Below are 27,676 nucleotides of genomic sequence, written 5' to 3'. Positions count from 1 at the left end.
CGTTTGTTTAAAACGGTATTTATATATGCATGTTACAACTGTACATCTGCACATTTTTTCCTATTGTTATATCAACTATATATACAATCATCGATCGAAGTTCCGGTCGAACTGCCACAGGTAGCGGGTACGAATCCCGAGGAGAGCGGACTTTGAACGCGAACTCAATAATATCCGACCTCAGTGTGTCCTGTTCAGAGCTCCAGGAAATAGTCATTGATAAAACGTGTTTCAGCAATTATAGTAACATCTGATATTGGTACGGTAACTCAAATGCAATAGCACCGTCCTTTCTTATTTAGATTTCTGGTGGCTTTCAGAAAACCTGCTTAATTCGGTAGGCAAATGAGTTTGCTTAAGAAAAGCAGTAAAGGTTTCAATATGATATTTTAATAAAATATTGTGTGACAAAAAAGGATTTAACAGTAATCTAGGCTTCACATTGGACATGCCGCTTTGAAACTACATACTTGGTGCCTATAATGCCAGTCCGGTTTAATGAATATTTCGAATGTATATAAATGATATTGTGACATTTTAAACTCTTACATCTTCTCTTTTTTACACCAATGTCAAACTCCCTTCGTATAAAATTTCTTTAGCTAAAGTTAATTCTCCTAAACCAGGAAGTTTTGTTATGAGTATTCGTTCAAATGTTAATCGTAAGTGTTGTATATTTTTTTCCTTTAAACTGCGTCGTCTATGTTAGCGTTTCAAGCGTGAGGTGTAATATCTGAAAAAGTAATTTCATTTAATTGGGTGTATATACATAGATTATGTGATTATAATTGAAAGATCTGTGTTATAATTTTACATACCAAAAAATTATAAAGTGTTAGATAACAAAACGCAGTTGCTGAGTCTTGGATAGTAAATATGTTGTTTAGTGTCGATGTGCTTCAACTTACATCTAACGTAGTGCTTGATTTTGATTATATTTAGCGACCAGCCTATGGACTATTTTCAGGGAAATTCAGGTAATAATGAAAATACATAAACCTTTCTACAGATGCTTTAGAAATTAAGAATGGTGAATTGTTGTATGTGTGAAAGGATGGGTGAAAGATTTGTTGGTGGACTTTATACAAGTGTGTGACTGAATTAAGTATATTTGATTTTGTTTAATTCTTACCCGAAAAATGCTGAATAATATTTTTCTCCTTATAGCTAAGAAAAATACTTAATACATCACAAAATACTACATGTTTTATCTTCTCAAATAGTAAGAGTACGAAGCAGTCACCTATCGTTCATAAAAATAGATTCGAATAATTTATCTAAAAATAGGGAAACACATATAACATAACTGCATAACTTGACATGTGCATTACATAGAATGTTATTGATGTTCGTCTTTTATGTCATCTCTGTGTAAATAATGCAGGTACATGTACTTCTATCAGCTCTTTTTTATCTTACAGACGTTGCAATTTGATTGGAAACTGTTTAATACCGTGATATACCGCATATACCATGACATACCGTGATAAACCTCATATATACCATGACATACCGTGATATCCGGATATACCATGCAATAATGTGATATACCGGATATACCATGACATACCGTTATATACCTGATATACCATGACATAGGTACCCGCTTTGATGAAATAATGCACCTGGGGTCTTCCTCCTCCACCAAAGCTTGAAAGTCGCTATATGACCTATAATTGTGTCGGTTTGACGTTAAACCCAACAAAAAAATACCATGACATAGCGTTTTATACCTGATATACCATAACATACCGTGATAAACCGGATATTAAATAATATACTGTGATATACCGGATATACCATGACATACCGTTATATACCTGATATACCATGACATAGGTACCCGCTCGTGATGAAATAATGCACGGAATGGCACCTGGAGTCTTCCTCCACCATCGAAGCTGGAAAGTCGCCATATGACCTATAATTGTGTCGGTGTGACGTTAAACCCAACAAAAAAAATACCATGATATAGCGTTATATACCTGATATACCATGACATACCGTGAATTACCGGATATTAAATGATATACCGCGCTATACCAGATATAAAATGATATACCGTGATATACCGGATATACCATAGCATATCCATAATCAACGGATATACAATAACACTTATCTAAAAACTTTTACTTAAAAGCACACACAAACATACAATGCACACATGCAAGAACACATGCACGCACTCACACTTGGACAGTCAGAGCATTATGCGCCCCCCCTCTCCCAGCCCGCTCTCTACAATTTTAATGTCAAGTGTCCATATGTTTGTGCAATCTAGAATTATATTTCCTTAATATTTTTATCTATTCTTTCCGACAGAAAATGTCGAATGTGTTCAGCTACAAATAGCTTTATTTCTTACGTTTCTATGTTGCTTAAACTTATTTCTCGGCTGATACATTACCAAAGTGTCATATTATGATATCATATCCTGGTTAAACAAAAATTAAAAATGCGCACAGACATCGGGCAACAACAGTGTACGTACAGTAAGATACATAATCCTTATCCTTTAAGAAGACATGCAAATATCGTGAAAATACCATAAACCTTCCACAAATATGCTGAACAGAACATGCATGTCTGTTAGTTAACCTACTTTCATTTTCATTTAAGTTCGTGGAAGACGTCATCAGTTTATGTGCTCTCGAGAATTGTCAAAACGAAAACCGAAGCTGTCAAGTTAAAGTGTAAACAAAGCAAACGAGTTGCTCTTTGGGATATGAAAATGTCATTCTATGGTATTTAAGGGAATTATGAGCAAGGGGCGATTTGGGATTTAATACATACAAGATATTTTTGCATGTTTGGGCCTTTATTCATGTTCTTACTTGTTTAAACCTCATATTTTGACTTGTTGGTTGTTGGTAAAAGTTTGTATTTATTTCTGGATTTTCTGTTGACAAGTGCGCGCTTACGCCAAAGCTGGAGTGTGACGTCATATGTGATGGGGATTCTACGAACTTGCACTATTTACGAACTTAGGCTAGACAACGATCTGATATACCATGACATACCGAGAAATACCTGATATACCGTGACAAACCGGATAAACCATGGCATGCCGTGATATACATGATATACAATGGCATACCGGATATGCCACGACATACCGTGATATACTTATATACCATGACATACAGTTATATACCGGATATACCATGACATACCGCGATATAGCGGATATTACATGTCATACCGTGATATACCAGAGAAACCATGGCATACTGGATAAACCATGACATTCCTTGATATGCCGGACACACCATAACATACTGTGATATACCGGATATTCCATGACGTACTGTGAAACCGCATATACCATATACTGGAAATGCCATGGGTATACCAATACATACCTTGGTATACAAGATATACCATGATATACCTGTATACTATGACATACTGAATATACCATAACATACTGTGGTATACCGGATATTCCATGTACTGTGATACTGCATATACCATATATCGGATATACCATGGGTATACCAATACATATAATGGTATACAAGATATACCATGGCATACCGTGATATACCTGTACACCATGATATACCGGATAAACAATGACATACTGTGATACACCGGATATACCAAGACATACCGTGTTATACGGGATATTCTGTGACATTCCGTTATACCGGATATACCACATACCTGATATACTATGGCATACCGTTAAATACCGGATATACCATGACATACCGTGATATACCAGATAAACCATGACACACCACTATGTAACATGATGTATTATATACTTTTTTGTAAGTTCATATAAAACTTTAACTTTAGACAATATTAAGGTACTTCCGTAGAATATCAAGTACCATCATATCATGCGTATATAACAACACTTACAAACGGAAAGCTCTTAAACTGCTATCTAAAAACAGTTATTTAAAATTATCGTTCGGACACGATTTTGTGCATACGCTAAATCATATACAATGTACACATGCAAGAACACATGCACGCACTCACACTTGGACAAACGCCGCCCCATCTCCAACTCAACTCGCTTCAATTTTAATGTCAAGTGTAAATATGTTTGTGAAATCAAAGGTATTAAATTTTCAGTAGTAGTTTTATTTATTCGTTTCGACGGAAATATGTCGAATTTATTCAGCTACAAAAAGCGCTCCGGCTTATTTCTCGGCTGATACATTACCGAAAACATGTCTGGTGTCATAACCGGTTGAAAAGTTTTTAAAGTATTTAAAAATGGGCACAAAAATTGGGGAAATTCGACTAACATTTGCGGCTTACAATTTTTTTGCAGCTGGCAACCAGTTAGGCATTGTTTTGGCTTCTCGGCACCGCCTTGGCCTATCAGGCGAACGCCTCTTCGCTCCGTTCTTGCGAGATAGGTTAAGAAGCAAATCATATATTTCGCGATATAAATTCGGATATACATTTGGAAATTATGTGGTTAATATCCGTAAGCGTAGAAACATACCTCAAGAAAAAGTTCGCAGACTTATTTGGAACAGGTCAAAATAGCAAATCATAACAAATTATGGATCTGTTACATTTTAATTTGAGCTCACTTGGCGTACACCGGAGAGAACTGGTGAGCATTCTTTTCTTGCCGCTCACGTGACCGGCGTACCCCGGGTTTAGGAAAACTATTTGGCAAATAGAAACACATTACCCGGATGTATTTTTTTTAATTTATTAAGCGTACCATTGTATCTAAGCTATGAAACTGCGGACCATTTTTTGTCTGTCGTTTTATTATGATATACTAACGCTTCAGTGCGTTGCTTTTATAAAATCCCTTTAATTTATGGCTTTAACCATATAAGTTCGTTGCTTTATTTTCCGTTTTATGGAAGGTATCAGGTATAAGAAACGGTGGAATATCCATTATTTTGCAAAGAATTATGAAAAACTGTGTAACTGCGTTTTAGAATGGTAACTTTCGCAACTATTTACGTTGATAAAACAACATCAAAAAACCGTATGATATCTTCACTGAAAACGGATGGAAGTATACAAATATTATGCATATTCTACTAAAAAAAAAGATAAATTACAGCACCATAAACTTTGCATTGAAGATACGACTGCTAATTTATCACTTTGGATATGAACTAAAACAGTAAAACAAATATTTGAAGACACCGCGAAACCAAACTAAATAAATCAGCCTGTAATAAAACTAAATTGTATGACTTAAATAGAAATGTACGTACATTATATTATATGCTCAAAGACAGGTGCATGTGTATTAAATATAAACCTCTTAGTAACAGAGTTAAAGAGGGAAACATATTTCCCTTTTGATCATGTTTATTATATTCTTCTAACGTTAAGTCAGTTCGATATTGAATCGTCTTTTCACTGAAAAAAATCTCCGAGCAAAATAAAACTAGAAACAATTGACACCGTAAGAGATATTATGGCTGCAGATCTTACAAAGAGAGACATGCGTTGACCAAGCTTCTTTGCTTAAGCAAATTATAGTTAGATGAGTAAGTTATAACCTTTCCGCATCTGTAACGTAACTAAACGTATAAGCGTCCGATGGCCCTTTCACGCTTCCGTAGAATCAACATTTATTACACGAAACTCATTTTGAAAATACTTCTGAAATGTCTAGGTCTGCATCAGCTCAAAGTTCGGAAATATTTTACATCCGAGGCATATATTGACACTTTCAGACAACATCAAAAAGGAATTTTTGAGCGATTTTACGTGCCAAAAATCACTATGTAACCTTGCTCTGTTACGGACCCCTGTGGGTTTTGTATTTATCTCAAGTTCAAAAATGTTTTGAAATTCGTAGATGAAAAGCTGACGTGTCGTGCTAAAGCCAAGGTAATTTCAAATCGTAAGAGACTGCTGAAAATTGACTCCCAATTAGCAAAAAATAAACAGAAATCCACGCGCATACATTTTGACGGGGTGACCCCTGCCCGTGGTCCCTGACTATCGACCAATCCAAAGGCGATTTTCGTTTTCAAGTTTAGCATGTCTACTTTCATTTTCTTTACTTCTGGAAATACAGTCCCTGGCTTGTGGATTTTGCTTTTTCCGCGTTACCACCGGCATAAATATTTACCCCTAGTGGAAAAAATCGCGATGATTTTTCACATCAAAAAGAATGTGATAAATCTCGATGATTTTACAAGACCCTGCGATCTATTATAGATAAAGTGTCCACGGCGACTCGCGATGAAAAATCTCAGCGGGTCGCGCTGAATTGCAATGGATCGCGGCGAATCACCGGCATTCTAGCATAACACTGCCGTTATTGTCACTTTTCGGGGGTGTTTTAACATGAGATAAAACGTGTGTTAACAGAGAGATTCTCGCGCTCACGTGCTGTTATAACACCTTTTTATATATGCGCGTTCCGTGGCAAAGCGTAAACGTATTACGGCCCCAAAACGGATAATTCAAAAGGAAATGACGTCAACGTGAAAAACAACGTAGACTTTACCGCACATTTCATGGAAATTTAATGACGTTGAGGGACAATATATTCATTTACTTGGTTTTTATGCGTTTTATGCTAGAATAGCGTTAGCACATGTTCTTTTCGTGTTATAACATCTTCAGAATCCTTCGGGTACCAACAAATCCCTCGTGATTCTGCAGATGTTATAACACGGAAAATCATGCGTCATCTCTACAGTCACCGCGAAATCCAGGTAAGGTTTGCTAAGGCGCATATTTATACACTAACGAATGATATTACGAACTATTTACAATCGCGTTTATAGCAGATATCTTAAATACTAATGAAAATTTTACTTTTATCAAATGTAGGGATAATGCATGTTTTTTTTCGTGTTATAACATCTGCAGAATCCCGAGGGATTGGTTGGTAATTCTGAAAATGTTATAACACGAAAAGAATGTGCGCTAACGCTATTCTAGCATAAAACGCGTAAAAAACAAGTAAATGAATATATTACCCTACAACGTCATTAACTTTCATTGAAATGCGCGGTAAAGTATACGTTGTTTTTTCACGTTGACGTCATTTCCTTTTGAATCATCCGTTTTGGGGCCGTAATACGTTTACGCTTTGCCAAGGAACGCGCATATATATAAAGGTGTAATAATAGCACGTGAGCGCGAGAATCTCTCTGTTAACACACGTTTTCTCTCCTGTTAAAACACAACCGAAAAATGACAATAACAGCAGTTTTATGCTAGAATACACTTTTAATAACTTAAATGCAATATTATTTAAAATGATAATTTTACTTTAATCATAATACGTAGACTATATAAGGAATTAAAATAAAGAGGCCCCGTTATTTCAAATCTTATCTATTTTCTTTAATTTGGTTTGCTACAATTATACTTGGTATATAAAAGTAGTATTTTAATTATTTTCAAATAAATATAAAGAACGACCAATCCAAAGGCGACTTTCGTTTAGCATGTCTACATTCATTTTCTTTACTTCCGGAAATACAAAAATGTAGCTGGAGGTCTAGTGCCGTCATTTGCTGTGTTGTCAAAAACATACATATGACTGGCAAGATTGCATAAAAATGTGCCCTTTGAAGTAGTAGTGTACTCTTAGAATACCATTTACCAAGGTGCAGTATTGAAACTTTGAAAACATGCAATATAGTTAAGTGTCAATTTTGGATATCTTAAAATGTCAATCTATATCTAATTGCCAATCTATCTCCTAATATATATAATTCATAATGCGCTTGTAAACAGTTAAAAGCTATTTGACTTTTCATTCTCTTCCGGGTTAAAATTGAAACATTAACCGGAGAAAATATTATTGCAATGATAGTTATTGGAGTGAAGATTGATATATACAGAATACATCAAAAACTTCTTTTTATAAAGCTATTATATGTTGGCTTTAATAGGTAAACGTATTATGTTTCAAATTGACATACGTTGTTATGTCATGCGAGATAAATACAACAAATGTTAACCAAGCTAGTGTTAATTGAAGCAAACAATTATCTTAGATACTGTTGTTGTGTTTTTGCATTAAAGATTGTGATCTTCTTCAACATCCCGTATTTAGTGTAGCAAAATTAATGTAAGCTAAGCGACAAAGTTAAAGTTTTCGCCTAGACTTTATTTTACAAATGAATCATAATATAAAATTTTTAACTGTTAAATCTCTCTTTTTTTCGCCATTGTCTTATAAGTCAAATTGTTTGTCCTCAGCCTGGAAGGTATGTTGAGAAAATTTAGTGAACTGTTACCTGGGAGTATGGTAGTATTATTCAAACTACTACTGTTAGCTTTCCATGTGTGAAGTGTAAAATAATTTTTATATGCTAAAAGGAAATGTGCGTTTTATTCGACCTGGCGGGGCGGAGTTAATCTCTGACTTATGCAAACAATGGTAATTTCAAAAATCGATCAAAATAGGTAGAGACATATAATTGTTTAATTCCGTAATCTTTAGTAACCAATGGCTAAAAATCAACGCTACATTGGTTGCATGTACTATATACCCTGCACTATAATGTAGTGGACGGTCGAGAAACCCCGTCCGTATTTCTTGCTCTCATCATTGTACCTTTGACTTATAATCATCGTTATTTCGTTGTTTCGACTTTTTAACATCGTGGTATCGTTATCATCGTATTTTTGACATTTCAACAAGTACTTTCGACTTTTCACCGTCGTAGTTTTGACTTTTCACCATAGCACTTTTGACTTTTCACCATCGTAGTTTCGACTTTTCAACATCGTAGTATCGCTTTCCTGATGCACATGCGCATAGATCTATAAAATCCTCTATGTAGAGTCCTAAGTCACATTAGAAACGTATCATAGAAAACCCGGGAAGAAAATAACTGAAAATAGGCATAGTAATGTACAAAAATATAAATTAAATAAAGTTTTCAAATGATACCTCTACTACTCATGCAGAGTGCGTGTAATTTTGGCGAATGTTTTTGTCGTAACATAATTAAAATCCTAACCGAAATCTTACCCGTAGAAAAGTACTATTTCACAGTTTTACTAAAACGTCGAAAATGAAAACGCATTCGGTAAATTGTTATTACGCTTTCCGTAAATACGAAAAAATTTGTTATTACTCCTTGTAGCAGCGACGTTAATTCTTGTAACAGTGAAACGTCGTTTTCACATAACCAGTACATGCAATGCCCTTCAAAACAATTATAAAATCACTATTAAATTGTTCAGATATGTAATATTGTATTTGTCGGTTTCTTGCCAATAAAGAAGTGACTTTGTTCTTACACGCACCCATCATTAATTAAGCATAATTTCACATGAATATAGGCTTATGTTATTAATTAATGAACTGCTTTTATCTATAAATATCTGTATCGAAGAAATGAGAATTTGTAACGAAATATTACCTATTTATATTAGTTATTATTTTGAATGTTCATTCATGCACAACATGCAGATTACTATGAAAGACGAAAACATAAGACTTGATTTTTTCCATCATTTTCAGTATAACCACGCAGATCCTGGTTAAACTACACGGCCATTATGAACCAAGCTCAAATTGTTCTGTTGTTTCTGCTTCCGTGCTATGGTAAGTGTAATGAACCAAAACTGGTACTTTAGAAATAGGTCTTATAAAATACTTACTATAATGTCATTTGACAATGTTTGATGAAAAATTGTTTAGAAGTATGTACCATTTAAAGACCCACCACAGAACAACTGTGTTCTTTGGTGTTTGCAGAATTATATTACATGATTTGCATCAAAAATTGAGAAATACAAGTATCCAGTTACTAACTGACAGTGACATATATTAGGTTTAAATATGTTATTGAATTAATGTAGCGGTAAGCACAGTACTTGACATATTTAGATAAGTTTAGACAATACATTGTTTCTTAATCGTAAGATTGTTAGATTGATAATTTATGTTAATATTCACTTAATATGTTTGCAGACAAAGCTGTGAAAACACATTTATTCATGAACTATTATTTTGCAGTATTGTGTTATCAATATAATTTTCAGGAACATAATATTTTGGATGAGGGCCCTAGGTGACTAAGTGGTGGTGGGTCTTTAAATAAAATCAGCAATAGTTCAATGTTTATCCCATACACGTTAAAAATCTTCTAACACAGCCTCTTTAAAAATGATATAGGGCATTCACAAGAATACACATAGAGAGCGTATATTCAGGCATATTTATCATCATTTCACAAAAGCATGCTCGCATATATATTCCTCCTTTTGTGATAAAATAACGCCAGTGTAAGTATAACATATTGATGCGCATTTTTCTTAACGTTATAAAATTATGAATAGCATTTTTTTGGTTTACAATTGAAACGTAATTATCAACTTATTCAATTATAGATATACAATGATAAATCAATCCCGTATATCATACGCGCTAGAAGAAGTTTAAAGTATTTTTATGCTAGAAAACGACATAAGTTTACAAGAATACTGTTTGTACATTTGTAAAGTGTCTGTAAACATGTATTATTGTTATTGATTTAAACATATTTTACGTAGTATCAATTCAGTTTATTATTCCTTTTCCAGTGGTGGCTTTAAATGAGTGTGGTATATGTAACTGCTGTAAAGGGGGACTTTCGAGTTGTCAGCTTGTCGAAAGCACTAATAATCGCTGTTTAGATGGTTGCATTGGTGGATATTACGGTGCACTTTGCCTGCAAAAGTGTATTAATCATTGTATGACGTGTTCAAATTACAATTCCTGTACAAAATGTTACAATGGATACTACGGGAGCTACTGTGGTAAATGTAAAGAAAATTGTCTAACATGTTCTAATAGTTATAGCTGTGATAGTTGTAAGGAAGGATTTTATAATGGTAAAAAATATACAAATAGTCTCTATACTTTTCAAGATTGTCCGCATGAATGTCGAGATAATTGTAAATCATGCACAGCATATAACACATGCACCGCGTGTAAAACTGGAAAGTATGGAACCTCGTGCCATCTTAACTGTGGGCGTGGGTGTACAGATCAACTGTGCGACCAATATTATGGTACTTGCACTTGTATGACAGGATTTACAGGACACAGATGTGAGGACTGTGAGCCAGGCAAATATGGAGCAGAGTGTAGCATGTCATGTTCGAAAGGCTGCTTAAATAACAACTGTAATTCAAACAATGGGGATTGCTTCCCCTGTAAGCCATTGCTCACTGGCAATAAATGTGATCAATGTACCAACAGAAAATACGGAGATAACTGTGACAAGAACTGTCCACCGAATTGTGTATATTGTAGCTCAGATAAAGTGTGTTCTTTATGTGATCCAGGATATCATGGAAAAAGTTGTGATCAAATTTGTCCAGAAAATTGTGCCGGAAACGTCTGTACTCAAGATGGATTTTGTTCTTCGTGTAAAATTGGCTACTACGATCAGTCCTGTTCCACAAAGTGTTCAAGTAACTGCAAAGAGTGTAACCAGTATAGCGGAAGGTGTAAAACATGTATAAATGGTTACCATGGTACAGATTGTGATCATTTGTGTCCGTCGTATTGTAAACCTGGAACAGCATGTCCAAACGGACATTGTAGTGAATGTCCTGATGGTTTTTATTACAATTCCAATTGTGATAATCCTTGTAATTCAAACTGTAAGATATGTAGCGGTGAATACTGGAAATGTACAGTCTGTAAAGATGGCAAATTTGGAAAATATAGCCACTTACAATATCTACAATGCGGTTCAAGCTGTCCAAACAACTGCTTGAACAAAAGTTGCAATGGAATAACAGGAGACTGCGAATATGGTTGTATAAATGGATATTGGGGAGAGCAGTGTGGCATGCCTTGTTCAAAATTTTGTAAAGAAAATAAATGTTTTGCAAATAATGGCACATGTGCACTTGGCTGCTTAGAGGGATTTACAGGACCAAAATGTAATTGCCCTTTGAATTGTAATTGTAATGAAGCTGGATCATGTTACGAATGCAAAGACAACTATGAAAAGATAGAACGAAAATGCACTTGTTCTAGAGATATTTGTACGGACACAAAATGCACGAAATGTTCAAGTTCAAGTTACTATTTATATAATGAAGTTTGCTGTCGATGCAGCGTGACATGCAGAAATAATGAATGTTCATCTGCATCAAAATGCATGAACGGATGTATTGAAGGATATAGTGGAGAAGGGTGCTTAGAATTATGCAAACAGTTTGATAATAAATGTGAAATATGCACGCCAGATTTTACAGCTTCAAGCGGTGAGTGTCTTCAGTGTGAACAAGGTTATTATCCCGATGCCATAACCAGGCGGTGTACACGCTGCCCAGGCAACTGTGCAGATGACACGTGTAGTTCACAAAATGGAACTTGCAAAACGGGTTGCAAAGATGGAAAATGGGGGATCAAATGTGAGAACAATTGCAAAGCACTTTGTGCCCGGTGCAATCAGATTGACGGTAAATGTTCTGTGTGTAAAGGTGGAAAATATATGGCGGACTGTAGCAAGGAATGTAGTACTAGCTGCAATGCTACAAACGGTATAAGGTTATGTGCATTAGAAGATGGCTCGTGTCTGAATGAATGCGATACACTTTCGAAATTTGGTACATACTGTGAAAAAAATTGTAGCATCAATTGCTTAAACCGTACATGCCATTCCAAGACTGGTAATTGCTTGAATGGGTGTAGTGGTAACTTTTATGGAAAGCTTTGTGATAACAAATGTGATATAAATTGTCTTACAGTAAATGAGGGTAAAACTTGCAATGAGGTAACTGGACATTGCATTAATGGCTGTAACGATGGATATTTTGGTGACTTCTGCAATCAGAGATGTAGTAAAAATTGTGTTAATGACACCTGTTATAGGAATTCCGGGGAATGCTTTTACGGATGTGTGACAGGTTATACAGGCTCAATATGCGCTGTGGGTATGTACACAATATGATTTTGGGCCCAGGACCGTTTGAAAGATCTACATTTTAATATATCATTTTGGCCAAAAATTTAGAGTATTCCATTTATTACATATTGTTTAACATGGTCAACTTATCTTTTTTATATCTATGTAAAATAATATATTATTTGAGTCTTAAGCTGAAGTTCAGTTTTGATCAAATTTGAGATCATTATACGTGCGTACCGTGATACCAAAAACCCTGCAATCTTGCCAGAAAAGTAAAATTATGTACATTTTTTTATGATCGAGTATATCGTAATCCAGTGGCATAATTAAGAATGCTGAACAACTAGACTAGCCAGTAGACGGATAATAAAGATATTATTTTTTACATTTTTCTCCCTTTTTGTTTACTTTTTTTGCAATTCATAGAAACAAAAGCCAGACTAGGGTAATGATGTAAATAATAGCATGCTATTGGAAAAAGATATCTATTGAGTCAAATCAGCACATTTGGTAATAAGAATATGCAAAGATATCACAGTCTAGCAGCTAGTCTTCTGAACAATTAACAAATTATCTGAATTTTGAATGTCATGCATGATTGAGATAAAATGTAGTTTGAACCTTTAAGCCGAATTATCAAATAATGCTTCTTACTGCAATTTTGTAATTTAAAGATGATAATTAATTCAATAACAACAGCTGCAAATATTGGCACGAATGGAGACGACTTGAATGTGACTATTGGTGCTGCTGCTGGGGCTGCCCTCTTCGTCGTTCTGATACTTGTAGTGATTGGTGTGGTCTTGTTAATAAGGAAGTAAGTTTTTAGGTGTGATAAAACATAACCACTGGACACCTCTGACATCCTGTGGACCGTTTTCAACCTATAAGTATTTCCGTTGAAAAGGGTTTCCTTTTAATCCAGTTTTATCAAGTTCGGCACGTATAAAATATATGATTAATTGGTAACACATACGTTCCAAATATTTAATTTTTTTATAAAAAAAACTGCAGGCCTAATCTGAGGAAGCAAAGCGAAACGCGTGCATATTAAAATGTCAGACCTTCGTTTCATTTTGTTTATGTTTAATACTATTATATAATTAAGTGATGCAGATAAAACCACACGGAACTTGCAATATTTACTATGCAAAGCATCGTTTTATAGAAATGAGTTATCAAAAAAATCAATTGTGTTTTGTGTACACTACAGGCGCCACAGAAGAGAAACAAGTGGGAAAAATGACATGACTGAAATAAATGACAATACAGACACAGCAGCGACGTACAGTGAAATCGTAACCACCGGATTATCGGTGGAGTCAAATGATACAGGTCAATATTTGATTTGCTTTCCATAATAAAAAAAGCATATGCTGTTATTTATGGAACACGTTGGGTTCAAATGTAAATGTTAAGTTTACGTCAAGTTTATTTGGAAAATGTAGGTGACCATTATATCAGATGTACCATCATAAAAAAGTTACCTGTGTATTTGTTTTATGTAAAGAGCCATTTTTCAGCAGTATTTCAGATAATTATGTAAAAGCGAGTAGTTAACCTAACCAGGGTTCCTGGATTATGTTCGAGTACCTGTTCTCCGCAAGTGAACTCCAACTTCCCCACACAAATCTGGGATAGAGAACGAAATATTTGAGGGCACAATGCTTTTTATAAATCATTATTGAGAGCACATGCCCAGGGAACGAATTCAGGACCTGGCGATCCGTAGAAGTGCGTTCTCTCTATTGAGCTAGGCGAGCTGATGACAAAGATTTGACTGTTTTTAAATAACATATTGTTTACAATATCAACGAGTAATTAGTTTATACAGAATTTATTTTAGGTCGATTGTGAAGGAAGTGTAACAACTTATATTAATCACTCTCGACACCTCATTCCTGATGGAATCCATCGCCACGAGGGTATGAGAGAAGAGGCCAGTTTCCCTTTGAATGCTGAGCGCCAAGCAAGGGAGGTACTGGTACCATTTTTTACGTCTTTGGTATGACGCGGCCGGGGATCGAACCCGCGACCTCCCGCACTCGAAGCGGGCGCTCTACCACTATGCTGTCGAGGCGGTAACGAGTAATTGTTCAATGTAAACAACAAATTATCAATTAATGCATACGAGACGGAGAATGGAGCTCTCTGGATAAACATGTCCTTTACATCTTTAATTTTGAATCCTACACACAGCTTACAGTTCTTATTTCGCCGACGTTATCACTGCCAGCATTCGTATTTTAGATGCAGTATATGCAATGCCTAACAAACCGAAGAAAAACATTGAGAGTGAAAAGAAACGAAATGATTTTTCATCAACAAAGACAGATAGCAATCCAAACTACGAGGAATCTCAATCTAACAGCAATGACTTTGTCAACAAGCAAAAAGATCGCAAACCGCCAGTTACTGGAAAACCTACATCATTGTATGACAATACTGCTGTAAGAGTATCTGTTTCAAGGACTCCAGCTTCACAGAAAGCCTTATGGCATTCAGAGGACTCCGCGTTGGAAATTGAGGAAGATATTGACAATTTGATAAGATCTAGCAAAGCAAAATCGGTTTGTAATTTTAAGGAAAGTGAAAACAAATGTACATGAAAGTCTTGGAGTAGTTCTTTGATATTGAACATATTTAAACATATGCTTATCTAATTGTTTAAAATCATAATTTGTCCGTGTAATTTCATATATTGAACTGCAATATATTGAGCTGATAAAGTCAAATTTTAAACTAATTTTACAATAAACACCATTGCATCTTAACGAAACAAATAATTTATGTTTTATGTTTCTTTTATTCAGGTCATACTAGCAGATGGAACAAAAGCCGCAGAATCGGATATTGCAGACACATATTACAATGTAACAGCGGTGAAGAAAAGAAAAAATTCGCTTGATCAGTTGCCTGAGTGTGTTTCAAAGAAGACAAAGGCAGACTTTGTTGAAGAATTTCAGGTACATAAGTTTAACGGTTAATAATGTGTCCAGTGGTACATAATATTAATAATATTAACACCATTGTTTAAGAAACAAGAACATGTAATTTGTTTGAATATATTCGAAATCTGCAGCGACATTTTACTTTCATCTTCGGTTAGCAAAACCTTCATTAGATCGTTTTTTTTAAACACATCTGTGAGGTAATTCACTTAGTTTACATTAACGCGGGTATCAGCACTGGTACCAGACCAGAACGACAATGCCACTGTACATGTCATATCCTATAAGAACCTAGTCATAAACGGGAAATTTGCATGGCCACGGTTCTTGTATTATACCGGGTGGTAGGGTATAACATATACAGTTTCTGGTCTGGCGTAAGTGATTATCACGTATCCAATAATCCTCACTTTAAACAATAGCTATAAATTGCTCTAAGTTGCTGTATTTGTTTACCCGTTTAAGCTCAAATGCGCAAAATCCTTTTTGTAGCAATTACCTCTGGGGCTTATCAAACCATATGTACACTCACAGAAAAGGGCAAACCTGTCAAAAAATCGATACAAGGGAATATATCCATGTGAGTATTGTTATATTTACTTAGGGACAGATGCATTATAAATCACGTTGGAGTTTACAGGTCAAAAATGAATTACAGTAACGATGCTTAAATGTAGTAATGCACGTCATGAAATTCTTTCCTTCCTTTTTTAAGTATTTGAAGTGGCTCAAATGTTTTACTATATCATAATGTACTAAAATAAATAAGAAAATTGGGAATCTTGCACTGATTTAGAAAATGCACCAGTAAAAAGCACATCTTAGTGCAATTATAAAAACACTTAGTATGCTATCAAATCAACTTCTGATTTTTCGTTCGTTATTCTTAAGTAAATATGAAATACGAACTGTCTTACAATTATAAATTTATTTTTAATCCCATATAAATATTTAATTATAAAACAAAGCTCATATACTGAATCTCTCCTGACAAGTACAATCGATTTAAAGTTTTAATGATGACACACGTTTATAACAGCTGAAATACATACATAAAGAATAAAACCAAAATATATAACAATGTTTATTACTTTCTACGGCAGCAGGATTTGAAAAGTAAGAATTCCAGACAAAACTACATTTCTAATTATTTTCTTAATCTATTTCTCTTATTAGACGATGATACCCGAGTTGTGCTGAAAGAGGGCGATTCTGACTATATAAACGCAAGTTATATAGATGTAAGTTAGCGAAAGTTTTGTCCCTTCAAATATATAATGGATGTGTACTTAAGCGAATTATATTGTTTTTATTGCCGATTTAAATATAATGCTACTTCATTTAACTAGTTAAAGCCCTATACAAGGCTAAACTTATATAACGTTGTGCAAAAAACAAATGAAACAAGATATGTTATATTGTAGGGATAACGCATGTTTTTCCGTGTTATAACGTCTGCAGAATCCCGAGGGATTGGTTGGTGCCCGAGCCCGTAGGGCGAGGGTACCAACGTATCCCGAGGGATTCCGAAGATGTTATAACACGAAAATAACATGCGCTAACGCTATTCTAGCATAAAACGCGAAAAAAACGAATAAATGAATACATTATCCCTCAACGTCATTAAATTTCCATGAAATGCGCGGGAATATCCGAGTTGTTTTTTCACGTTGACGTCATTTCAATTTGAATTATCCGTTTTGGGGCCGTAATGCGTTAACGCTCTGCCACGGAACGCGCATATATAAAAAGGTGTTATAACAGCACGTGAGCGCGAGAATCTCTCTGTTAACACACGTTTTCTCTCTTGTTAAAACACCCCCAAAAAGTGACAAGAACAGCAGTTTTATGCTAGAATACGTTTTAGTTTGAATAATGCATATTTTGCAGGGGTATAACAACAGAAAAGCTTATATCGCGTCAATTGGTAAGTAGCCTTCGTTCCATTTTAATCTGTTATGCGAGGCATACAAACAAAGTGTACGAGTTTGCCGGTATTGTTCAAAAGCGGCATCGAATTATATACAAACAGAATAGGCGCATTAAATCCCCTGAGTTCTCATCCAGTTTTAAATTAGCGGCTTGTGATCTTAGTATTTTTTTTTCATAGCGTTAGTCAGCTTGTTGTCTTGGTATTTTTTCTTGATATTGAAATTGTTATATTTCACACGCCATGTACAGTTTATTACTATTCATATTATAATGAAATCACTGTCTATATATATACTAAAATAACTCTAAAAAATGAGGAAACAGAGATTGTGTTCAACGTTTAAATCTAAAACAAAGTTATGTCATGAAAATAAATTGAACATAATAAGCGTTATATTTTCTACATAGCACTCAATGTATCACAGTAATGTTAGTATAACAGTAATGTAAATATTCAGTTCAATAAGAAAATTAACGCTGACAAAACTTTTTTAGCAAAAGTGATTTATAAAACATATATTGTGCACATACGCTTAATATTGCTTTAAAATAAAAGGAAAAGATCAGTATGCAGAATTCTACTGTCCTTTTTTAGTGTTTTAAATGTATTGTTTAATTCCATTGTAGGTCCTACCTTTAAGTACATGGGAGATATGTCTGCTTTCTGGATTATGGTCTGGCAGGAGAAAGTAGGCAAGATTGTCATGTTGACTAAACTTGATGAAGGAGGGGTAAATCTTCTATTAGCATATATTACTAAAGTACCGCGAAATTTCTCATATTTGCAACGTATTTGTATTATTGTATTGCGTTTGCCCCATTTTTATATATAGCTTTAGTTTTAAATTTGATCATTTACTCTTAAACAAACACTTACATCTCCGTTCCTTATACGTTTAATTTAGTCTTTTTTTAGAAATAAACATAGGTTTCTTCTAGTTGTATAGTATAATTATTATATACAGTAACTCTCACATCTTTATTTCTTCGGCCATAGTTTAAACACAATTCTCAAAATCCTATTATAGATTAATTTCATAAAAGCGGTCTTTAAGTGCCATATAAAAATGTCGTAAAATATCTCCCCGTCCTTGAACTCATTTGGATCATTTGTATCAAGGAGCCAGTGCTATGGGGCATAAGTGATAGTTTACGTTGTATTAACTCTCTTGATCAGACTCTGCCTTTGGAATTATGTTGCTTGTTTAAATGTATGCTGACAACAAAACTTCTCATAAATCTAACACCTTGAAATAGACATCATAGCTATCAAGATATTTTTCAGGCGCCAAAATGTGACCAGTACTGGCCGGAGAAAGATTTTAGTTTGATGTATGCAAGTATACAAGTCACGTGCCAAAGTGAAGAAAGCTATGCTGACTACACCGTCAGGTCCTTTACTCTCCAGAAAGTATGTTACCGATACAAAGAGTGCATATATATTTGAGAAAAAAAGTTCTTCTAAGAAAAATAATTTGATTGTAAATATTCATGGAATACTGAAGTAAGTTACACCTTCTAACATTCATTTAATCAAGAAGACAACCTTAACTTACGTATTCTGCATTTTAACCTTGCTATGTATTATATATTACTTTTTGAAAAGGCAGTAATTGTTTTGAAATGGAATATGTAATCTCAAAAATACATTACGGAAAAAAAACAATAATTTCAGGATTCAGAAAAACGAAAAATTGTTCAAGTTCACTTTACGGCATGGCCAGATAAAGGAGTGCCTGATGATGTCACAAGTTTGATAGAATTTCGTCAGAAGGTCATCAGTACTAAGACTGACCTGGAAGGTCCTATACTTGTACACTGCAGGTATCATAGTTTTGTTTAGATGTTTTTACTGTGACACAGTGTGGTCCTGGCATGTAGATACATGTATAATATATTCAGGTCACAATTTTTAATTAAACATTTATTAAACTTCCTGGTGAGGTTTATTGCGAAACAAATCCTATAATGTGTTGTTTTATTTTTTGATGGTGTTTAGATCAATATGACAACTCTTGAACATAGAGTACATTTGTACCATTACAAATTGCCAAACTTTTTGCAATGATATAATGGTAAGTTAACAGAGGCATCTGACGGAATCGTCTGTCCCGTCGTCCGTCCCGCAAGGCCGTCGCCTCGGGAACCCCGGTCGGGTGGCTCCTGTACGGGACCCGGTACCCCACTGCTCGGACTGTCTCACTTATGGACTATTAATTCGTGTAGTGATACTAATACACTACACGAATTAAATAGTCCATACGTGAGAATCACGAACTTTTCATAACGTTTGAATTACACATAGCTTCTTAAATGGTGCTTACGGTTACTTAATCACTACCGTGAGTATGCAATTGTATTCAAAATGTTCGACTTTAAACATAGATGTGTTGCCTTTACAGTACATCTAGGTAGTATCAGGTAGTATTATTCTTTAACAATTTACTCTTTTCAGTGCCGGTATAGGCAGAACAGGAACGTATATTGCCTTAGATAGCCTGACAGAGGAAGGAGAGGCTGAAGGTGAAGTGGATATATACGCATTTGTAAGGAATATGAGGGAGCAGAGAGTTAACATGGTGCAAACTGCTGTATGTATTAGCATGGTCATGTAACTGTACTTTCTTTTAAACCAAAGTGAAATAATTTAGTTGAACTTGTTTTCAAATTTAACACATTTGAACAATTACTAAATGAAGTTTTGTGCCCTTATTTACACTCAATTTGTTTGTTTGTTTTGGGTTTAACGCCGTTTTTCAACAGTATTTCAGTCATGTAACGGCGGGCAGTTAACCTAACCAGTGTTCCTGGATTCTGTACCAGTACAAACCTGTTCTCCGCAAGTAACTGCCAACTTCCCCACATGAATCAGAGGTGGAGGACTAATGATTTCAGACACAACGACGTTTATCAAATAGTCACGGAGAACATACGTCCCGCCCGAGGATCGAACTCGCGACCCCGCAATCCGTAGACCGACGCTCTACCTACTGAGCTAAGCGGGCGGGTTCATATTTACACTCAAGGTTGCGAACAAGTTGGTATCATGTTGATTTATAGAGTTATTGGTGTAATTAGGGTCAAATCGTTTCGCTTGTGAAAAGAAGGTTCCAGTATTATCAAAACTATATTCATCAAATCGAAGTCTTACATTGAATATATATGTTGTAGTGATGAAAGAGCAATGTGTATGGATTAAATTATTTTTATTTAATCTGAATAATAAATGAATAGGAGCAATACCAATACCTTCATAATGCACTGGTGCACACGCTGACATTTGATAGCAAGGCTGTGGAGGCTTCAAAGTTTGATAAATACATCACATCACACACAGATGATCATCTTGGGGAAAAGTTTGAGGTAAATATTATCTGCTTTTGTACTGTTATTATCACTTAATAACTATCTCGTCCCTTTTTTTTTTTTTTTTTGTAAATATGATGAGTTAAATTGGCAGTGCTTAGACATGAAAAAATACATTGATATATGTAAGGTCAAAAGCTAAGAGCATGAAGAAGGAAGTTTTTAAACTTAGAGTAGGTTTACATTATGTGGTTTAAGTGTATGTTGTTAGTTTTCTTTTTTCCCTGTCACGAACACAAAAAAAAGTAATTGTATAAAACATTGTGATATGTCTTATAATAGAAGCTCCAAGCATCTGTTGAACAAAGATCAGACGATGAAGTAGATGCCGTTAAGAGAAACCAAGCTTTGAGAAATAAAAACAGAGTCGGAGCGGATATTCCCGGTAAGACAGATGGACACTATGTATATGAATCAAGTAATGTTTTGATGAATATACAAACATTTGAATATAATAATAGACTTTTTACCTCTGATGTGAGATACGGTTTGACATGCTACATGTAGACCTGTTTGTATGTCATATTCTTTAAAGATTTGTATAGCTTATGGACTTACTGTGTGCACAGTAATAGTACTACCAATACCTGTACTTTGAGAGAATCTAAGAGATTGTGAAGAATGCAATAGATGAGGAGTAGAATATAGGGAACATTATTGGAAAGCAATAAAGATACTTATTCAAATAAAGAATAATTGTATCTGTGCACTAATCTTAGACTTAAGATTTGTGATACTTTATCATTCTGAGAAGTCAATTGTTTTAATGTTATTCTCCTGTCATAAATATCCTGAAATTGTAGGGGACCGAAACAGACCTAAACTGTATCTAGAGAGAAAACTGGGTTCCTCCGATTATATAAATGCAGTTTATATTAACGTAAGTTTCTTTTCGTTGTATTTAGACATTTTTTTTCATTAAGGGTCTTATTATACACTGCATGAAATACGTTCGTTTTGTCAGCTTATTTTGAATATGTGAGTATGTTTGTCTTTTTTGTTTAATCTATATTTTTTTACATTCATTTTAAGGCAGTTTTTGCTTGTGTGGAATTCGTAATTTGTTTGTTTTATTTACAATGAATTCTGTAAAACACTGGAACGTGTACATGTTCATGAAAAAGAATGCTATATATTCAGGCGATATAATATGATGATAAATAACCTGCTGTTCCTATCAAAATCTAAATGCACTTTTAAAACAACCAGCTAGCTATGTGATTAAAATGAATAATAGATTTACATAAGAATATATGACTTATTAAATTACAGAGTTATACAACGATAAACCGTTATCTGGTAGCCCAGACACCTCTGCCCGACACTGTTGTTGACTTTTTAACATTGCTTGTTCAAGAGAAAGTATCATGCATTGTCAGCATGGAAACCGATTCTGTCGATGACAAGGTAATAATATATTCGTGTTGGTTCATACAAAAGTTCGTCGAAGCCATAACAAAGTAAGACATTCAACTTTCTTGAAGCGTTATTTGCCTACCTCGTTGGTCACATTATGCTATTATGTTTTATTTTGTATAAGGTATTAGAGTATTGTTTATACATCTTTTAATTTGGCCTTATACACAACTACTATAATAGTAAACCAAAAGCATATATTATGTTGAAATGTTAAGACATTAGGATATGTCACACGTATGTTTTAAAATAGATAAAATAGTAACATATCTTTTAACATTTGTTTTCGCAAAAGAAGTAACTTTCCTTATTTAAACTGGATTTGAAAGCGTATATCTGTCAGTTTACGTTCTTAACCTGAGTAACGTTTATAAAGGATGAAATGTCAACTACGTTCACACAACCTTTACTGAACAAAACGAATAATTTGAGCTCATAGTGTTGCAATATTTCGCGTAATGAGACTGACATTTGAATGTCTTTCAGAAAATTGGAGCATTTTACCCGGCTGATAACCAGACACTTAAGAAAGGCACGTTCACAGTCAAGTCTAAGCGGGAAAAGGACACAGAGCAATATGTGCTAAGAAAATTGGAAATTGCACACAAAGGAAAGGTAAGCTAATTCGATTGTTGGATTTTCAGACCTAAATGTATCGCTGTTATAATGACTGCAACATTTAGACACTCTTGTTTAAGATATAATAACAATAAACGTGTTTAATGTTCTTAGAAAAAAAATATTATGTCCGTTGTTTCTATTTGTAAATGTTTTTCTGATCTAGCCTAGTCCGAAACTTTGATGTGATAACTTTTAAGAACAAATAATTATTCAAATGTTCTTGTTGAAATACCCCTCCAACCACTTGGATATATCTTCGCTGGTCTAATTTATACTAAGGAAAAGATTTTACTTTATGTTTTCAATCTACTTCATCATATTGAATCACAATACCCAAATACATTCTGTTTTGTTTGTTATGACAAATTCGGAGTTTTTATGAATACGTGTCAGGAGTGTTATTCATAACAGAATAAATCATCGATCCCTGTGTATATATTTTTCAACAGTCTGGTACAGAAGACGTCACAATTCAACATATCCAATTCACACATTGGAATGAGCACAAAAACATTCCAGAAGAACCAGCAAAGTTTGTACAGTTTGTAAAAGATGTAGAAATGAAGTATGGAGGCATTAAATCAAGAGGACCGATATTGGTGCATTGTCTGTAAGTAGATGTCAGTTTCTTTTTCAGTAACTGTCTCGTCAGAACAAGTTATGTTTTTTCTAGATGAATTAGAAATGATATAGAGACTCAGTTTAACTTCATGTCAAAAAACATTCATTAATTAAAAATGTATTTATATGAAGTACCAGCTGGTACACGTACCAGCTTCTGTCTGGTGTATGTACAGTTGTCATTCTTAAGTCCTTTAAGTACATTTTTTTAAATATGATGCAAATTTTCTTAACAGCATAAGTTATTTAGTGAAAGTGACATTTCTTTCGATTTGTTAAATATTTTTTGTGTGGGGGAGTGGGGGCGGGGTGGGGGACCCGGTGCGGAGGTGAGGTTAACGTTATAGGTCATATGGTTTTGATAGTGGAGAAAGACCCCAGTTGCCCCTTTGTGCATTATGTAATCAGGAGCGGGCACCTGGCTAGAACCACCGACCTTCCGTAAGCCAGCTGATTGGTTTCCTCACATTAAGAATTCAACGCATCGAGTGAGGCTCGAATCCACATCGGAGAGGGGCTAGGGATTTGAAGTCAGCGACCTTAACGACTAGGCAACGCAGGTCCCGACATTTCTGTAAGGATTAATCAAATGAGAGAAACGGATCAGCAGTGTGATATTTGATATGATTTTTTTTCTAAATCGATTCCTATTGTTAAAATGACCAAATAAATGTTCGATACTTTCGATCTCTATCATATTAAGATATTGATCAATACAATGTATTCAAGAAGCAACTTTTCATATATTTATAACTCAGAACTGGTGCTGAAAAAAGTGGATTATTTTGTGTCGTTTCCAACCTGTTAGAGAAAACACAAATTGACCAGGAAACAAGCGTAGTAAACGCAGTGCGGCAAATCAAGTATAGACGACATATGTCAGTTCCAAATAAAGTAAGTAAAATGCTATCGACTGACGAGGTAACGTTACAATTTAACTCATATTCATATTAAAAATTATGATAAATTGTGACTATCTTTATTGATTTTGTTTCGTCTCACAATGTCTTATTTTATTTTTGGCAAGTGGTACTTTTCTGTTGAAGTATTACCATTACGTTCCCTTAGTTTCCTACAGAGCCATTTATGTAATTATAATTTTCTGGAAAGCGTTTTAAACATAAAGTATATGAATTTATTGTCATCACTGGAGAGACTGAACGCATGCTTTGATATAGTCTTGTTGGGAGAGTATAATTTTGAAATTATTTCATTTCAGGACCAATACATTTTCTGTCACCAATGCGTGAATGAATATCTACGCACCTTTGACATCTACTCCAATTTTGAACTCAAGACTTAATGTTGCAGTTATCAACAACGACAAAATGATAAAAGATGTTGATAAATAATCGAAATCTGACTATAAGAATTAATTGGACAAATCGGATATCAAACACTACAGGACTGATCTACGTAAATATAATTGCGACATTAAACAGGGTTTTACAAACCTTAGGTATCGTTCGGAAGAAACATTGGTAAACACCATGTTCATATCTGTTACATATATGTGTATAGTTGTAATATTATTGTTCATTTCTTTTAAACAATTATTAAGTTTTTGTACATACAATCTGTACATTGTGCTCACATTAATATAATATCAGCATGGTCATATTCCATGTTAACACATTGACAAGCCTAAGTTAGAATTCACTAATTCCAGTCCTTTTTTTATTTCTTGTAGAAATGGCCGCTTCAGAGCTTATCTACGTTTTTTGTAAAACAACACTATTTTCGCAATACATTTTTCATTTCATGACATTTCTTTAAAAACTAATGAAAACAATAGAAAGAAAACAGAGCGTTGAATAACTCCTAGTGAAATTACAGTCAATTGTTGTATGCTACCCTAAAACTTACGTATTAATTGTTCTTTTGGCCGCAATTAAACCCTTACATTTAAACATATGTGATAGAGATCAATAAAATTGCACCTTTACCAATCCAACCTGCCCTTTATTACAGAACCTGTACTATTGAGACATTTTGATACAAGCGTCACTACAAAATACTTTCTGATATTTTTCATTGTTAAAAGTTAATTTTATACCATAAGTAAGTTTACAAAATCATACCAAGTAGTTTTTAAAGGATAAATCAAACACATGAATATATCCTAAATGTTTTTGTTGTGCAAAATATGTACGATATTGTGTATAAAACCGTTTTCATTTTCCACTCATTTGTGTGAATTACAAGGGAAGTAAACTTATAGATACCTCTGGCCTACAGATTACAACTTTAAATTACATACTGTGTGTGTTCGGGTTTCAACAGTTTGTCAGACATATCAAAGACGGTGTCTACTTGTTGCAGTTGATAGTACAGCCTCACTGGAATATCACGCCGTAGACACGTGACATGATATCCCACCCAGACACATTATACTGACACCGGGCTGACCTGTCCTAGCGCTATCATCATATTGCTAAGCGCCAAGCGAGGAAGCTACAAGTACCACTTTTACGTCTTTGGTATGACGCGGCAAGGCGGTTTAAATTAGATATTAAAACTTCTGTTATTGATATAAAAAAATCTATCATAAATTTCACATTATTAAAATCATTGTTGGTTATTAGAAGGCCTTAGAAATCAATTTCTCGGCATTATTTAATGTTTTGCTATCTTTGAAAATTTTAGGGTCTATCTCTAGTATATTCGCTTTCGATACGCAAAACTTGCCATCGTTAGGATTTATTACATTTCTTGCTAAATACATTCTAGGGGTGACAAAAACTCGTTCTACATTTACAAGAAACTGCTCAAAAACACCGGAAAAGTCGGATCTGTTTAATTTGGATGTACTTTGACTACATAATGAAAGCACATTTTTGATCAAATTACCGACCGTTATCCCGTAATGTAACAATATTTTGCAAAACAATTGCTCTTTCAAAGTTACATATATTGGGGAGACTTTCATATGAGAGCGCATGTTTCGTGTATGTGTTAGACATGTTAACAAACACAAGATTCTGATACAAGAAATATGTATAATTGATCTTTCTCACAGATATCTGTGCAATAATGCTGTTACTAAAATACTAATAAATATGGTCCCATTACGAGACTACATTTTTTGTAACTCATTGAATGTTTTCTACTGTTATTTGCCAGTAAACAATTAAAACAGAAACTAATATTCTTGTAATGTATATATATGTTTTTCCATGACACATGTATATAATTATTTCTATTTTTATTTCAACTTTATATACAATTGTTAAATTTCACATCATTAATAAAATGCTGTAGTTTCGTTTTCTTGGGTATTGTTTGTTCATTTTCTCCCTATCCACCAAATTCAGGAAGACTACTAAGGACAAAGTTTGAACTTTTTGTAATAATATGTGTAAGATTTCAATGTTATCAATGTTTGTTCTAAGTACATTTGATTTAAAAATTTGGTTATCCCTAGAACCTAAGCAAATCAAATACATGATAGCTAAGCCAAAATATAGGATGTCGAACCTTGCAAAATTTGTTATTTTCTTATGCATAGTTGTTAGATATGTTTTCGACCGAAATCTGTTAAGTTCAAATTATGCGTAATTAACAACATATTGCTTATGATTCAATTAGGAAAAGCAACGCTCCAAGAATGCACCCTCGCCAAAATAAAAGGTCTTGTTTATTATAGTGTCACCCCTATTGAAGGTCCAGCCAATTTGGTTTATGAGACACATTTATTGTGCGTACCAATTACCTCTCAATTCCTACCGCTATGCCAGGCGCCAGGCGGATAGAAGTCGGTAACCATTCATATTTAACTAGCTCGTGGCTCACGAACCGGCCTTTTCGGAACGAGTTCCATGACAAACATGCCCCGGACGAACGCTCCCCATGGGGCTCGAACCTTCCACATCCCGATTGCCTTAACTACTGGGCCACGGTGACCGAAGTAATAAAATGCAAACAAAAATCCAA

At 34.5% G+C, this 27,676-nt stretch overlaps 2 protein-coding genes across 4 annotated transcripts in view; both read left to right on the top strand.

Moving 5' to 3' along the window:
• LOC123542313 (receptor-type tyrosine-protein phosphatase epsilon-like) overlaps positions 1-27,676 on the top strand; it is a 113,194-nt gene that overhangs the window by 48,182 nt on the left and 37,336 nt on the right. The window lies entirely within an intron of this gene.
• LOC123541961 (uncharacterized) lies at positions 775-27,013 on the top strand. The gene is made up of 22 exons (XM_053530962.1): positions 775-977; positions 9,446-9,529; positions 10,510-12,861; positions 13,536-13,653; positions 14,050-14,171; positions 15,087-15,406; positions 15,650-15,802; positions 16,280-16,367; positions 16,964-17,028; positions 17,678-17,714; positions 18,347-18,450; positions 19,005-19,130; positions 19,395-19,543; positions 20,175-20,310; positions 20,954-21,082; positions 21,368-21,470; positions 21,889-21,965; positions 22,358-22,492; positions 22,988-23,116; positions 23,572-23,732; positions 24,502-24,637; positions 24,963-27,013. Exons 2-22 carry the CDS (start codon positions 9,484-9,486, stop codon positions 25,044-25,046), a joined length of 4,770 nt encoding a protein of 1,589 aa, XP_053386937.1. The 5' UTR covers positions 775-977; positions 9,446-9,483; the 3' UTR covers positions 25,047-27,013.

This window comes from Mercenaria mercenaria, chromosome 19 (assembly GCF_021730395.1).
Source record: "Mercenaria mercenaria strain notata chromosome 19, MADL_Memer_1, whole genome shotgun sequence".
Taxonomy (NCBI): Eukaryota; Metazoa; Mollusca; class Bivalvia; order Venerida; family Veneridae; genus Mercenaria; species Mercenaria mercenaria.
The sequence above is the reverse complement of the archived record's forward strand: the minus strand, read 5'-3'. Positions and strand labels throughout refer to the sequence as shown.